General features: G+C 34.1%; 2 protein-coding genes across 2 annotated transcripts in view; one reads left to right on the top strand and one right to left on the bottom strand.

Annotated features, from left to right (window-relative positions):
* sli (slit guidance ligand) overlaps nt 1-14,258 on the bottom strand; it is a 216,990-nt gene that overhangs the window by 47,460 nt on the left and 155,272 nt on the right.
* Nucleotides 4,313-8,008, top strand: LOC145724599 (uncharacterized). The gene is made up of 2 exons (XM_081972949.1): nt 4,313-4,533; nt 4,587-8,008. The coding sequence occupies exon 2, from the start codon at nt 6,590-6,592 to the stop codon at nt 7,208-7,210; it is 621 nt and encodes a 206-aa protein (XP_081829075.1). The 5' UTR covers nt 4,313-4,533; nt 4,587-6,589; the 3' UTR covers nt 7,211-8,008.

The following is a 14,258-nucleotide window of genomic DNA, read 5'->3' as shown; positions in this document are numbered from 1 at the left end:
CAGCAGGCGGTCACATTCCTTTGAACGTCTGTTACATATTGCAGAAAACTTCAATTAATCCTTGATAAAACATATTAAATTCCAAGATATTTGTTTTAAGTTTCAGATCCAAAGAATGAAAACAGGTCTAAGATCAACAGCTCCAATGTTTAAACTTGCAAAGAATAATACGTGTCTCGTGCGATTCTTGAAGTATTTAATATTTTGCTATCGTTCCCGTTAAAACCCTATTTTATTTCGTACCATCTATATGTGTATATTCAAATTCGTTCTCAACCCTTTCTTTGTCTTACGTCTTAGATATTAATCCGCACTGGTGCCTAAATAATGAAAATATCGGGGCTTTTGTGTACTTTAAGGAAATTGCTTCATAAGTAAATAAGTCCCAAAGTCTTCTTCATGACTATCATAATTTCGAACAGCAAACAGTCTTGTCTTCTTCGCGAGGAGTTTCAGATAACATAATGTTATGGAAAGATTATTGAAATTAAATTTCGTGTCAACATTAGCTTTAAAGAAAAGTTTTGTTGTTATTAATTTCCATAATATTGATTATTTGCTTCAGCTCTGCTTTAAATACATAAAAGTTACATTCTCTCTTCTAGAATCTGTACTGTAACAGACATTAAAAACTTTAATTGATTTTGCTTCCCTACAGAGAAAATTTAACTATACTGATTTACTTGAATTTTTATACAAATTAATTCACAAGATTATCGAGAAGCATACAGGTGTTACAAAAAGACAGGTTAATTTGTTGTATGTTGGTATATCAATGTTCTAACTTTGACCTTTTTTGCCTTACTTGCAACTTTACAAAAAAAAACAAAGTAGATAAATAGATAAATAGTTTATTATTCTACACGGTGTCCTAAATTTATGCAGAAAATTAGTTAAAACCCCCACAATTAGCATAATCTATTCAACAAAGAACTATAACTTGTTCAACACTGCTGCTCACACTGTACACACGTAAATAAAAATGATAATTTTAGAAAGGAAAAATTTGTTTTAATAAGTCATAGTTTTCTGCACCAGAAATTTAGCTCTAATTTATCAAAACGCTAATGTTAATAAGAAACAACATTGCTTTTCACTAATATTGTGTTTATAGTGTATTAGTTTTAGTAAGTTTCACGGTAATTTCGATCTAACAAATTTTGAAGTTGAATCCTAATTTTCACACACAAAATAAAAAAATACAATTTAATTAATTATTATTTGGCTCACGTTTTGTTTTAGTTTTAATAACTATATAAATCACAAGTTTATAAAAGTAAATAAGGTTCAAACATACGTTTTAGATACTATCTTAACTTAGTGCAATCTTTTCAACAAATATGAAGTCAAAGTTAAATGATTTATAAATTCGTTTAAGCAATTAAATGGCAATCAACACCAACTCTGAAAAAAATAATTGAACCCTTGTTTCGCAACTTTCCCTTCGCTTTCCCTTTGTTGCTGGTTGGAAAGCCAGTTCGTTGGGTGATTGCTTTTCCGAAGTATCTGCTTTCCAATTAAATCCCGTTAATTAAGTGAGTTAATTAAGAATTTTTTAATATCTAACTCGAAAATTTTTAGTCCTGAAGAAGTCCATTTTATGTAAAATCATATGTACCTACACAACTACTTCTCGACAATGTTTGACAAGGTAAAATCAACCTTTTGTAAAGAAAGTCCTGTTTGCACCTTCAAGGAAATATGTTAACAACTCTTAAACGTACTCTGCCATTTTTCGTTTCGGCTGCTTTCACCGCTTTGAAAACTTCAAAGCCGGGCGTGAAACTTTAAAAAGCATGCAGGCTGAGAAAATGTTTTGATTTTTTATTTATTTTTGCGGTCGGTAATGAAAACAGGACGATCAAAAAAGTTCCTGAACCGTATTTATTATTGCACGTGAATTTAAGCGCAGTCTCGTAGTCATTTTCCGGCTGATAGTCGGTCATTATCATTACGCTTTTTCTGGGAAAGTCATTATAAACATATTAGAGCTATTAAAGGTTGTGCTATTCGTTACAAAATTGCATATTTTCAGTGATTTTTTGCATGTTTGTTTTGAAAACTTGGGCCAAAATCTTACCCTTAATTGGCTACTGTATTAATTTACCTGTATCACCTTTATACCTATTTTTGATGTATTATCAGTATTTGAGTGCATCTAACAATCAATTTAGGCTACATTTATCTTCGTTTAAACAAACGATTCATCCAATGGCGCTACAGCCCAAGAAACAAACGATGGTGCTAGCAAAATGCCTAAAATTTTCAAGAGAAGAGTAGCAAAATGTGTAGAATTTTGAAAAGTAGAGCAGCAGAATATGTCAAAATGTCAACCGAATATCAGAGTAGGAAAAGAGCTGACGGAAGAAGTGACCATACAAATGTCCCGTATTTTTTAATCTCTAGTCGGAGGAAATAATGAAGATGGCTCTAGAAGATAGTAAAATTGGAATTCTTGTGAATAATGAACGACTGAACAGTATTAAATATGCGGATGATCATATCGCAGACAGTTTAGAAGGTTTGCAGACACTTGTGCACAGTAGAATGCAGCAAGCAATATGGCTGTGACTTAAACAAGACGAAATACATGATAATGAGTAAAACTCACATCCCCTTCCATCAACTCATAGTGAATCAACAACACATAGAGAGAGTAAGCAGCTGATGATCAAGGAGACCATTCATTAAACCACGACCGACCAACATCGAAGTATTACGAAGACTTAACTATGAGAAGTGTGAGATCAAGGATATAATCAAATAAACGAAACTGGAATACTTGGGTCATATAACACGAAAGGAAGATCGGTATGATCTGCTGCAGCTCATTCTTCAGAGCAAAATGTATGACAATAGATGACCAGAAGGGGGAAGAAACTCTTAGCTTCAAAACCTCAGACAATGGTTTGCCTTAACCACTGTTCCGTGCAGCAGCCAACAAAGTTAGAATGCTAGTCCGAACCGGATAGTCCTTTTTTCTTTTCAACAGAAGACTAAAGTGATAAAAGGAGAGCAGAAGCATGAGTTTCACATGATTGAGCTGGCTAATTGCCAAGAAACTGATAAAAGAAGAGCGGAAGAACGTGTTGAAATGATTGAGCTGACTAAATAAGTCAGGAATCTCGAAAGAAGACTAACTAACAAAAGAAGAGTGGAGCAATGTGTTGAAACGATTGACCTGACTAATTGCGCAGAAATTTCCAAAACTGATGAACTGATAATAGAAGAGCGGAAGACTGTTGACATGATTGAGATGGCTAATTGCTCAGAAATTGCAAAAGAAGACTAATTGGCAATGCCTTGTTTACGCACATAGGCTGTAGGACATTCTATGTAATATTTTTTTTAATTTGTGGTGGAGGCCTTGCCATGCCTTTATAATTTTCTATTAAAAAACCTTAAATTTGCATTCAAATCAAATTAACTTTTGTAAAAAAAAAGAATAAATATTTGATTATAAAATCGGTCACGGAGTTTTTGTCACTAAAAACGGTACGTCAAGTTGTAAAAAGCATCGGCTCTGTTTGATGTGGTAACTAGCACGGTCTCAGTTACAGTCGTTAATTACATTTCGAATATTAAAGAGTTAATGTAAGAGTGATAGGGTTTCACGGCACTTTCTTCACTTGTAACTTAATTAAAATACCTATTTGATGCGAGTAATGTGATACGCGGTAGTATATTAATTTACGTGAGCATCGTTTTGTTTAATGACTACCGTCAATTAATGAACAAACTTGCATCTTTTTTAATCACGCCTAATTATTCTAGATGGATTAAAAAACGTAAAGTTTAACTTCGTTTTTAGTCTAAACAAGTAAAGTAATGTTGAGGTAGGAAATTGCTGAAAAGTGTTTATTGAGAAGGATATGAGATAAGAGATTTGGTTATAGTGTAAGTTGTTATCATTTTTCAACGCAGTAAGTGTTTGACAAATTTGACAAGAAGGGGAAAACTCACATAATTGCAAAATAACAAAAATACTCAGTTAATAGGAAAGATTTCTTGAACAATACAAAAGTATAAGTGAGATGCGGAAAAGTATATGTGAAATTTTTAAATATTTTTCTACCCCAAAAGTGAATACTTTTTTTAGAGCCAGTTTTCCTGTTATGTAGAAACATTATTTGATAAAATGCGGTTGGTTATGTGTATTTTTTCCACCATTTTAGGAATCTTAAAACGTTCGACGAAAAGCGTGACACAATCATCAGCAATTATGCGTAAGTCCTTAATATTAAAGTATCCACTTCCACACCCCACGATTTGAAATATGAAATGGACACGCAATGCTGAATAAAACAAGCGGTCTGCGGCATTTATCTTTTCTCTAAGTGCCCAACATTACATACCCGATTGTGGAATGCATTGTATTCATCATTCTTCTCGAAAACCTATAACTCATTCCTCAACGCCGCGTTATTATATTGCTTTGACTAGTAACCTGCAGTGCATACAAGAGTACTTGTAATTTATTTCTAATTTGTGTGTCACGTCCTAAGCCGTTTGTCCTGTGTCTCCTACTGAAAGGTAAAATAAATCTAGCTCTACCTCATAGAGTTGATGCAATTTGTGAATTTCAGTCAAAGTGACTCAAAACTGTGTAATGCTGACTGAATGAATGGGAAAGTCTGCGCTTTATCCCGACTTCCACTCAGTGACTAATAAAAGAAAAGAGTAAAAGATAAACTCACCGAGACGCTTTTCCGCCACCCCTCAAGTGTAAATCTGAATTGATTTGAATAATATGCATTAGAGGCTCGGCCCGATAATATTCTTCCTCACTTTGCTATCTTTTCGGGGGAATCGAAAGCACAATGCCGTGGGGAAGATGTGTAAATGAAATTATGCTGATCAGACCTACTGGATGTCATCCTTAATCAACGTAAAAAAAGCCGAAGACAGGTCTTGTATTATGAGCAAAGAGAAACCCCGAAGAGCTTTTGTTAACGTGGGGCGACAAATGATTAATCGAGTACAAGCTCTTTTGTACCGACTACTTACCTAGAATTTATTAATCCAGGTGAGATTTCTTTATTTATTTTACTAGTGCAAACTGAATTGAGTATGACAATTCAAACAAAGTGAGTTTTTTTGTTGAATATTTGTAACCATATGCCACTAAGGAGCTGAACAGGAAATATGAAGCTAGACAATATTCAGGTCTTTTGATCTCAACCCTTTGAAATAAAAAACACAAAGCGGAAAATCATACAAGAAATTAGAATCAATCAGAAAGAGACGTACCTGAGTTGGTGTCACAAACTGTAAAGAGAAATGACGCTGAGATTTTGGGTTGACAATTTTTTTTCCCCTAATTTCTACGCCACTGAAAAAATAGGTTTTAAAAAGAGGATAATTCTATATCAAAAATTATTCTTAGTAGTTTACAAAAAACCAACTGTTTTTTGGAAAAACTGTTATTTTATGATCAAAAACGAGACTGATTTTACATAAACCATCGGTTTTGTGGTTTACAAGGATTTTTTGCTCCTAATTTTTACGCCACCGGGAAAAATGAGAGTAGAAGGTAAAATGCAAAAACAATCGATTGAAAGTCGTTTTAAACAAAATTTTATGTTTTTTTTTGTCTTTAGACAGATTTGGTTAAGGATAATTTTCAATTTGTGGAGAATTCTTTTGTAATTGCCTTATTCCTGTTAAGTCTATTTTTAAAATTGTAGTTTTGCTTTGTGTGTAATGTGTCTTGAATATCAGGATGCCTAAGAGACATTGTGTGGAAAAACAAATACCTCAACATAAACAGTAAAATAAGAGTATATAAATCGACAATCAGACCTGTCATAAGGTACGTAGACACATCGAAAACATTACAAATGATGCGAACGGTTGAAATGAAAATAATAAGAAGTATACACGGAAAAACACTACATAACAGAATCAGAAACGAAGGAAGGTGGGTAAGACAGAAAAGAAAATACTGGAATAAACACGTAAACAGAATGGAAGGCAACATTCTTGTAAAAATCGCAAAAACAAACAATAGTTAAACGACTTATCCCATTTGCTTTAACAAACTGACAAATAGTTGTTGTGCAACATCTGGTGACATCTGTACAAAACTTTATGAATTAGAAAGTACAAATATCATTTCTGGCATCCAGTTGACTATACTGGAATAAAGGTTTTGTTCTTTGGTTATAAAGTCCTATAGCCTCTCTGATGAGCCGTAATACGGCAAAATCGGTCAGAGGATTGGGATTGATAAACAAAAAACAAAATCTCTGAAGAAGAATGATGCGGCATTAATGGGGCTGTTCCTAGATTTGGGAACGCCATTTGTACTTTCTAACATAGAGTTAAGTACAGAGAACTATCATTTCTGGTATCCAGTTGAGTATACTAGAATAAAGGTTTTGTTTTTGGTTACTTCCGAGTCAAAATCGACAGCGTCTACTCAAGTTATAGAGAAATGGAAGCAGGAGTGCGGTAAGGTGCAGTACTGTCGCCATTTCTCTATAACATTTATGTTTCAGGCCGACTCTTGACCCGCTACCTGCAAGAGGAGACCACAGCATTGGAGTAATGGTGCAACAAATGGAAGATCGACCTAAACGCGAAGAAAATGCAGGCCATAGTCTTCAAAAGAACCCCAAAGATGAGGATAGAAGACAACGTCAGGTTAAAAGACATGGACATCAAGTGGCGCGTACCTTGGGGTCAAGATGGACAAAAAACTCACGTGGGGAAGCCACATAGAATACGCCAGACAGAAAGCCAGAGCGACCAGAGCAAAACTGTACCCCATGACAATCAGGACATCGAAGCTGGCACTTTGGAACAAAGTGACGCTTATCAAGTCGGTTCTTCAACCGCACCTGACCTACGCCTAGGCCGCGTGGGGGTGCGCAGCCCAATCGCACCTGAAGAAACTCCAAGCTGTGGAAAACATTGCGTTCAGGACAGCGGTGGACGCCCCATGGTACGTCAGAAACGTGGACATCCAGTGAGACTTGAAGTTCACCACCGCAACCACAGCGAAAATCAGTTACTGCGAGAAGCAGTGAACTACGACCTGGAGCTAGAAGCACCCCACAAAGGACTCCGATACCGGGTAATTATTAATAAGTTTTTCTTTCTGTTTCAGATAGACGAAAATTCAGGACCAACCAGCCAAGAAGAGGATCACAATTCCCCCAGACCTTCCCTCCGGGTGACGAGAATTTTATTCTCAAAATCTCGGTAGAACCTTTTCGAAGTTATCCCGGTGCTAACTGGGCTAAGACTGCACTCCTGGCACTTTCCCCCGTTTTGCCTCGCAAAAGGGAGAAAACCATCCCCCACTCACCAGACCCTAACTCCCCAAAACTTTAGGATGACAATTAGGATGAAAAGAAGACGGACAAAAGCCGGCTGTTTGGACATCCTAACTATCCAAACTATAAGGTTTGCCAGGACCACCAGAGATGGACGAGCTGACGAAGAAATGGAGGACAAGAAGAGCGCCAGAAGAGCTTCTCCGTCAGCGGGGGCATTCTTTTCCCAGGACGCTGATGCAACTCTGGGAACATCCCAAAAGGAAAAATTCCCGGACTTGTAGCGACTTCCCTTTCCAGACCTATCTTTTTGGTCTAGAGCGATGGGAAGGTAAAAAGCAGTAGTCTTGCTTGACCCATCTATCTGAGGCCGTATTCCCAGCCAAAGAATATAGGCGCGTTCTTTGGTTATCAAGCTCTATATCCTCTCTGATGAACCGTAATATGGCGAAACCGGTCAGAAGATTGGGATTGATAAACAAAAAACCTCACCATTTTTAAACTGACAAATGTTTGAACATTTCTTACTGGACCACTTTTGTAACTTGGTCATAGAGGGCTTGAGGCATAACACATCAGTCTCTAAATTGTAATTATTAACAGAAGAAAATATGATGATGCGCCACTGGTTATAATCCTAATAGTTATACTACGTTACGTAGGGATGCCGTTCCTTAGCAATCATGTTTAATAACGTCGTTTCTATTGTTAATCTAATTACACGCAATGGGAAGTAACAACTTAAGTCTTTTGATTGTCCCTCCTTCTAGACCTCTTAGTTGGACATTGGTCTTTGTGACACGATCCCCTGCCCGAGCATTCTTTTATTGCTATATGGGATTTTAATTGCGTAATTACGTCCTATAAAAAACGTCTTTTTCAGGTTGCCTAATTTGTTTACGGGTTTCGGTACTCGAATTATGGTCATTATTGGTTAAGCCGCAAGTTATAACCAAGTAGGAGTAACAGTTATGTAACAACCGGGAAATAGTTTATAGAAAATGACAATCTAACATGTTACACGGTATTATTGTTACGAGTGTTAGTGTCACCCAATTGATTTACTTTGAAGTAAGAAATCGTTTATTGTAATGACTTGTTGCTAGTAGCCTATTTTATACAAGTAAATGGTCCGTTTATGTTGTGTTATTTTGCGTTTAAGTGGAACAATTAGTGCCAACGTATTTTATGATACCAATGAATTGGAAAGTGGACTGCGTGAGGCCAAACTCACGCACATGTTACTTAATACGCATAATTGTGAAGAGTGGACTATATTCTTGCAAGGATACCTATTACAAGAAAATCGTCTTTGCAATGGTTTTTTCGGGGGTAATTTACATTTAATTTTTACATTTAATTTTTTCGGAAAAATTCGGAAAAACGAGTTTCTAAGTAATTTGTTTTAACAAATAACATGAGCGAGAGTGGTTTTAAAACCACTTCCTCCTCTCCATATTCCAATTTTTCCACAGGAAAAATTAGATGCACGAGGGATATTTGGTAAGATTATTTCCTGAGTTAAATAAACATTTTATTTTAATTAAAACAATAAGAACAATAATTAATAAGAACAATAACTTTCAAGCTAGAAAGGGTAACAGTAAAGGGTTAATATTTTTCGATTTTTTTTACGGAAAAACTGCTGACAGCTAAGTTGACAGTTGTTAAGTGATTTTTCCACTTAAAATTTACATTTGTTATACTAATTCTTGATAGCGATTGGTCAAAATTGATAGGAAGGAAATAATCAAGAAAAAATGGTTTTGGCCTACAAACTTAAAATTCATAGAAAACCATTTTGGATACGCCACTGCACTAGTGCTACTAAGTAACATACACCATTAAGATATAATGAAGCTTATCCAAGTACATCACCAATCAAGATTCCTCTTTACTTTGCTTTCAATTTCATACCAACACAAAGCTAATTTTGATATATTTTATCTTCTATACTTACCTACCTACCGCAAATTCAGAACTGGTTTAAGAAGACGATTACGACTACCTGCAAGGACTAATGTCTAAACCTACAACACATTACCACCCATAACTGAACCGGTGATGTTAAAGATAACATCTGATATAAGTGATAAATTATACAGTAAAAAGCATATACGTAGACTTACTCCACTTTGTAAATAGATGGCCTGCAGCTGAGCAGGTGATGGAAATCTTGGTAGTACTTACCTAAAACAAAAAAAAAAATGATTACTACCATTGCGATATGAATTATACACAGATTGGGTTTGCAATGCACCAAAGTAGTTACGATATTTAAAACATATTATTAGATTATGGGCTGTTTTGATCAGATGATCAGACAAAATTATATGTAACCTATAACAATTTCTAACGGTAATATTTGTGAAATAAATTAGCATGATCTTTGAGCGTTATGGGGAACCATAAATCAAAGACTATTATTGGATTAGACAGAGAACCATTATGGATATTTTCATATGAAAAAATTCAAAGTTGTGATGTATTGCTTTTTTATATACCATTCGGTTTCTCTGCTATTAACTGCATCTTTTTTTTCTTTTAATTGACTATTCTTGGTTTCTCCCACTACTATTTTCATATTATCATCACACTTGATCGACCTATTTACTATTAATAAATGTTAGAATCGAAATTACGTACAATATTTTCCAAAGATAAACTGCTTTTTTCATTAAAAATTAGTGGTTTCAACTGTTGGATCGATAATAATTAAAGTAGATTCCTTTTTATTTATTGTAGTCATTTTGAGCTCATCCACAGGAGTCATTGTTCTTCCTGACTTAATGCAGAAGTTTATATAGTTTGCTGCCAAGTTGTTCTGATATTAAAATCTTATTTTCACAACATCAATTATTACTCTACTGTAGATGTTTAGTTAGATTAGACCAACTTTACTTAGTTGGAGATATCTATTTATTTTTTGACATATTACCTACAAAATTTCGTTCAAATAACGTTTCGATGGTAATTCCATTCTTTATTCCTTCATTACCGTCAGAAAATTTAAAAACAAAGAACAACATAATAATTAAAAAATAATAACTATAAGTAACCTGTAAATATTAAAACTCTGCAGAGCCTAAAAATTCAACTACAGACAACGTATCTGGTTAAAATAAATTATTAATAAAATTGACCGAAATTCTATCGTTTTGCAAGAAAGTGGACACACTGTATATTATTGTGCTGTGATAATAATATACAGAGTGATTCACAAAGGAACTATTTTGACTAACTGGACAATTTGATGATTTTTCGTCGTTTTGGAGTCACAATATTAGATACAATTGAAGAACAATTATAATACCCAGATGACCGGTAAGTTGTAATACATACAATATTGAATTCATCTATGCGTGTTTTCTCTCGTTTCTTTGCAAGCATTTTTCAAATTGTTTCTATAGTTTTATTATTTTTTATAGTAATAACAGCGTTAGTCCCATAAATCAACTGCTAACGCACCTTTGGTTTTATGCCACTGGAAGACGATTTAGTACAATTGCAGATTTTATGGGAAATGGATGTTGCCAACCAAGCCACCCCAAGTCACTAGACATTTTAAACATTCCCAGATATTTACCTAAAGATGCAATGTTGCCAGCGTTTCCTTATTAGGTAGGGTTGAAATAAACACGGTGCAAACAAATTTTATGTTAGGGTAACCTAAAAATTAGGAAAACCCTAGTAAAGTATTACCTAATGATATTTCTGTGCAAACGGGCATTAAGGATGTAGAAATATTCAAATAGTACAAGAAGAAAAAAATGAAATGTCACATTTTAGACTATTTTTCAGTCAAAATGTTGTCACATGAAGAGAAGAAGATTTAGTTAAAAAAAGTCACTTTTGCCTTGTAACTCCTTAGGGAGGTTCTTAAGGGCAAAAGTACTTTATATTGACATTTGATAAGAGTCACGTGACTATTTTCAATCACCAAATTTAATTTTAAGGGCGTTTTTATTTAATTTTAATTTTCTATGACTCTTTTTGTACGTCAAAACAGAATTTTGAAGGTCTCACGACCGTTTGAATGACGTGACAGTTTTAGGGTGAAAACGTCATCCTTAATGTCACGTGACGTTTAGACATCAAATCAATCAAATTTAATGTTAAAGGTTTACATGCCCCATTAGGTTGTGAATCAGCCTGCATAATACAGGTACATTTTCAAATGAGTAGACACTAATTGCATAAACGTCAAATTTCGTGATGATCAAACAAACAATTTTCAAAATAATTTCCAAAATGATCTCCTGTAAAGTTAAAGCAAATACGTGAAGATTACATTACATTTTTTTATGGTTTTAAAACGAGAACCTTGTCGGAGCTATTAGAAAGAAACCTTTCTTTAATATAGGTAAAATCAGTGTGCAGACAATAATTTAGTTAAATAGGGTAGGTTGGAATTAGTAATTTACATGCATGACTTTTATATTTCAAACGTGTTTATTTGCAAAAACAATATTTTAAAAGCTCAACTTAACCGATAATCAACTTAAGTTTCGTACCGAAATTATGAAAGTTATCACTGTAAAACTTTTCTCTAAAACTTTCTATATACTTAACTTTTTTTATACAATAACCTTGAAAATGCTTATCTTACTGAGACTATAATTTGGCACGTCTACCAAGTCGTGCATTAGATATTCATAAAAATAATGAATTAGTTATTAGACCCGGCATGCTTAAGCACTATAAATAACCTGACATAATTTTAATTAAATCCACGAGGAACAGAAGTAAAGACCGTTTTGCATAATGAAATATGAAATTTACTCAGAGCTGAAAAGAAAAATATTATAATTGCTGCTAAGCGGTTTATCATAAAAGAGGATTTAAGTCTGGGAATCTGTTAATCGTATCAAGTGGTAGAATCTTGTGAAACGTCGATGAAGCCATTAACGAAACCTGATGACAAAGTTGAGATAATGTCAAGACGAATCGCCTCGACCAATTAACGATTTATCGAAATTACCTGTCTACTGTCTTTTTTACTTGTCCCGACGATTAATACGTACGATACCGTAAAAGGAAAATAATTGGGTTTCCAGCCTATGCACATACAAGTTGCATAAATCTCATTATCTGACGATCCATATACCTTCTGGACGTTTAGGAATATTAAAGTATCATTATTAAAAGGTCTTTCAATGTTGTAGGGTCAAGGAAAGTTCACTAGACGTATATTCCAAAGCCACGCAAAAATGAAGTTATTCCTTATGATTAATAAGCTTTAAAGCGATGGAGCTTTATGCAGCAATACGGCTTAAGCGATTAAAGTCATTATTTATGACACATGCACCTTTCATCTCTCTTGAACGATCCCAATAACGCAGAATACTTAAGAATTTCGATTAACCTACACTTTACGTTATTATTATATTCAATTTCCGGGTAGCAAAATAGTCAAAAATGGTTATATTACGCGCCTTCCGATTCGTGTCAGATGAAAAAACCAATGAGCTACGAGACATATTACACCCGACATCGACAGATCCCTTTATTACGATAGTATGTCTGAAAATCCACGAAAATCACGTCCTATTCGTTTACCTTTACCACTGCCTTCATTGTAAATTATGGATGGTGCGAATAAATGGATGTATGTGAATTTCAGACGAACGTCTGAATGGATTTTCTTCTAGGGTCATGTAGACATGCAATTTTTGTGTCAATAATGTCACTAAAAAAAATAAAAATTTTACAAAAGGAATTTTTCAATTTATTCCCTACAGGGTGCGTACTCTAGAAATTATAGAAGTTGCTAAAAGAAAAGTACGCAAGATGTGACACGAACCAGCCATTATCAGCTACTTTTGTCACATTCTGTCATCACTTTTCAAAAAATAGAAATTGATTTCATAGCTTTTGAACTGGACATAGGCGTGAAAACCTCATTTTAGCTAAAAATGAACATAGAGTTTTGACATTTCTGATCCTTTACTTGGGCAATGAATAACAAACATCAATATTGATAGTTACATTAGGATTTTAATACATTGTAAACTAAAATCAGTACATTTTTTCATTAAATTCTATTAAAACGTTTTTGCCGATAAAAGAACTATTAAATCATCTTAGTACTTAAAGCGCAGGTCGTTTGTCGTTTGCAAATATGATAAATACAAAAGGTTAATACTATAATTTATGTTTAATGTAACTTGAGAATGCTAATGAGTTCCAACATAAATAAACACTCTGCTTATATTGCCTTTATGCGTAAGTCAACGATTACAGGCTACTATAAGGTAGAAATATGAGCCATTATTAAGTAAATAACTCAAGCAGATTCAACCAGTCATCTTTACTAGGTACCAAGCCATAAAAGTAACTTAACTCATAAATAAGGGCTTACTTAGTCAAATGGAATCGCAAGTAATGTTTATGCATTTAAATTAATTCTTTGAAATGTCTATGCAAAGATAAAGCGTAAGGTTTTTCAACCTTATAACACGAATGCCCGCGTAAATGAACAACTTTTTAATAACCTTTATTTTACGTAAAAATAGTTGTTTTCATATAAAAAGTTGAGTTTCCTCTTCATTTCTGCATTTGGGTATTTACTTCCATTGTTTTAACTAATAGCGTTTTCGACTTATTGCACTAATGTTGCACTAGCCTGCACTGGAAAACTGTGTGATGTTCGACGTATTAAGTGCAATAAGAATCGTGCGTTTTCTGTATGTTCGACTTAATGTTTGTACTGCACTAGGTTCAATCAGTTTTGCACTCACTGCGTAATTTTTGGCACGAGGTTTTGAGTTCAATTTTTGTTATAACATTGATGGTAATTAATTATTATTTTTTAAAATAAAATATAAATTTATTTTTAAAAAATAATTGAAAACTTTCTTTGAAAAAGAGTAATAAGCAAACAAGTTATAGGTATATGCCTATTTCCGTTAATCCCATGGGACTATGCTGACACGACAGTTCCCAGGAAGATGCTATTTTGCTTATTGTACATACATT

This window comes from Ips typographus, linkage group LG2 (genome assembly GCF_016097725.1).
Source record: "Ips typographus isolate SLU linkage group LG2, UJ_Ityp_2.0, whole genome shotgun sequence".
Taxonomy (NCBI): domain Eukaryota; kingdom Metazoa; phylum Arthropoda; class Insecta; order Coleoptera; family Curculionidae; genus Ips; species Ips typographus.
The sequence above is the reverse complement of the archived record's forward strand: the minus strand, read 5'-3'. Positions and strand labels throughout refer to the sequence as shown.

Coding starts and splice junctions, on each gene's coding strand:
- LOC145724599 (XM_081972949.1), top strand. CDS start 6,590: ATGCAGGCCATAGTCTTCAAAAGAACCCCAAAGATGAGGATAGAAGAC.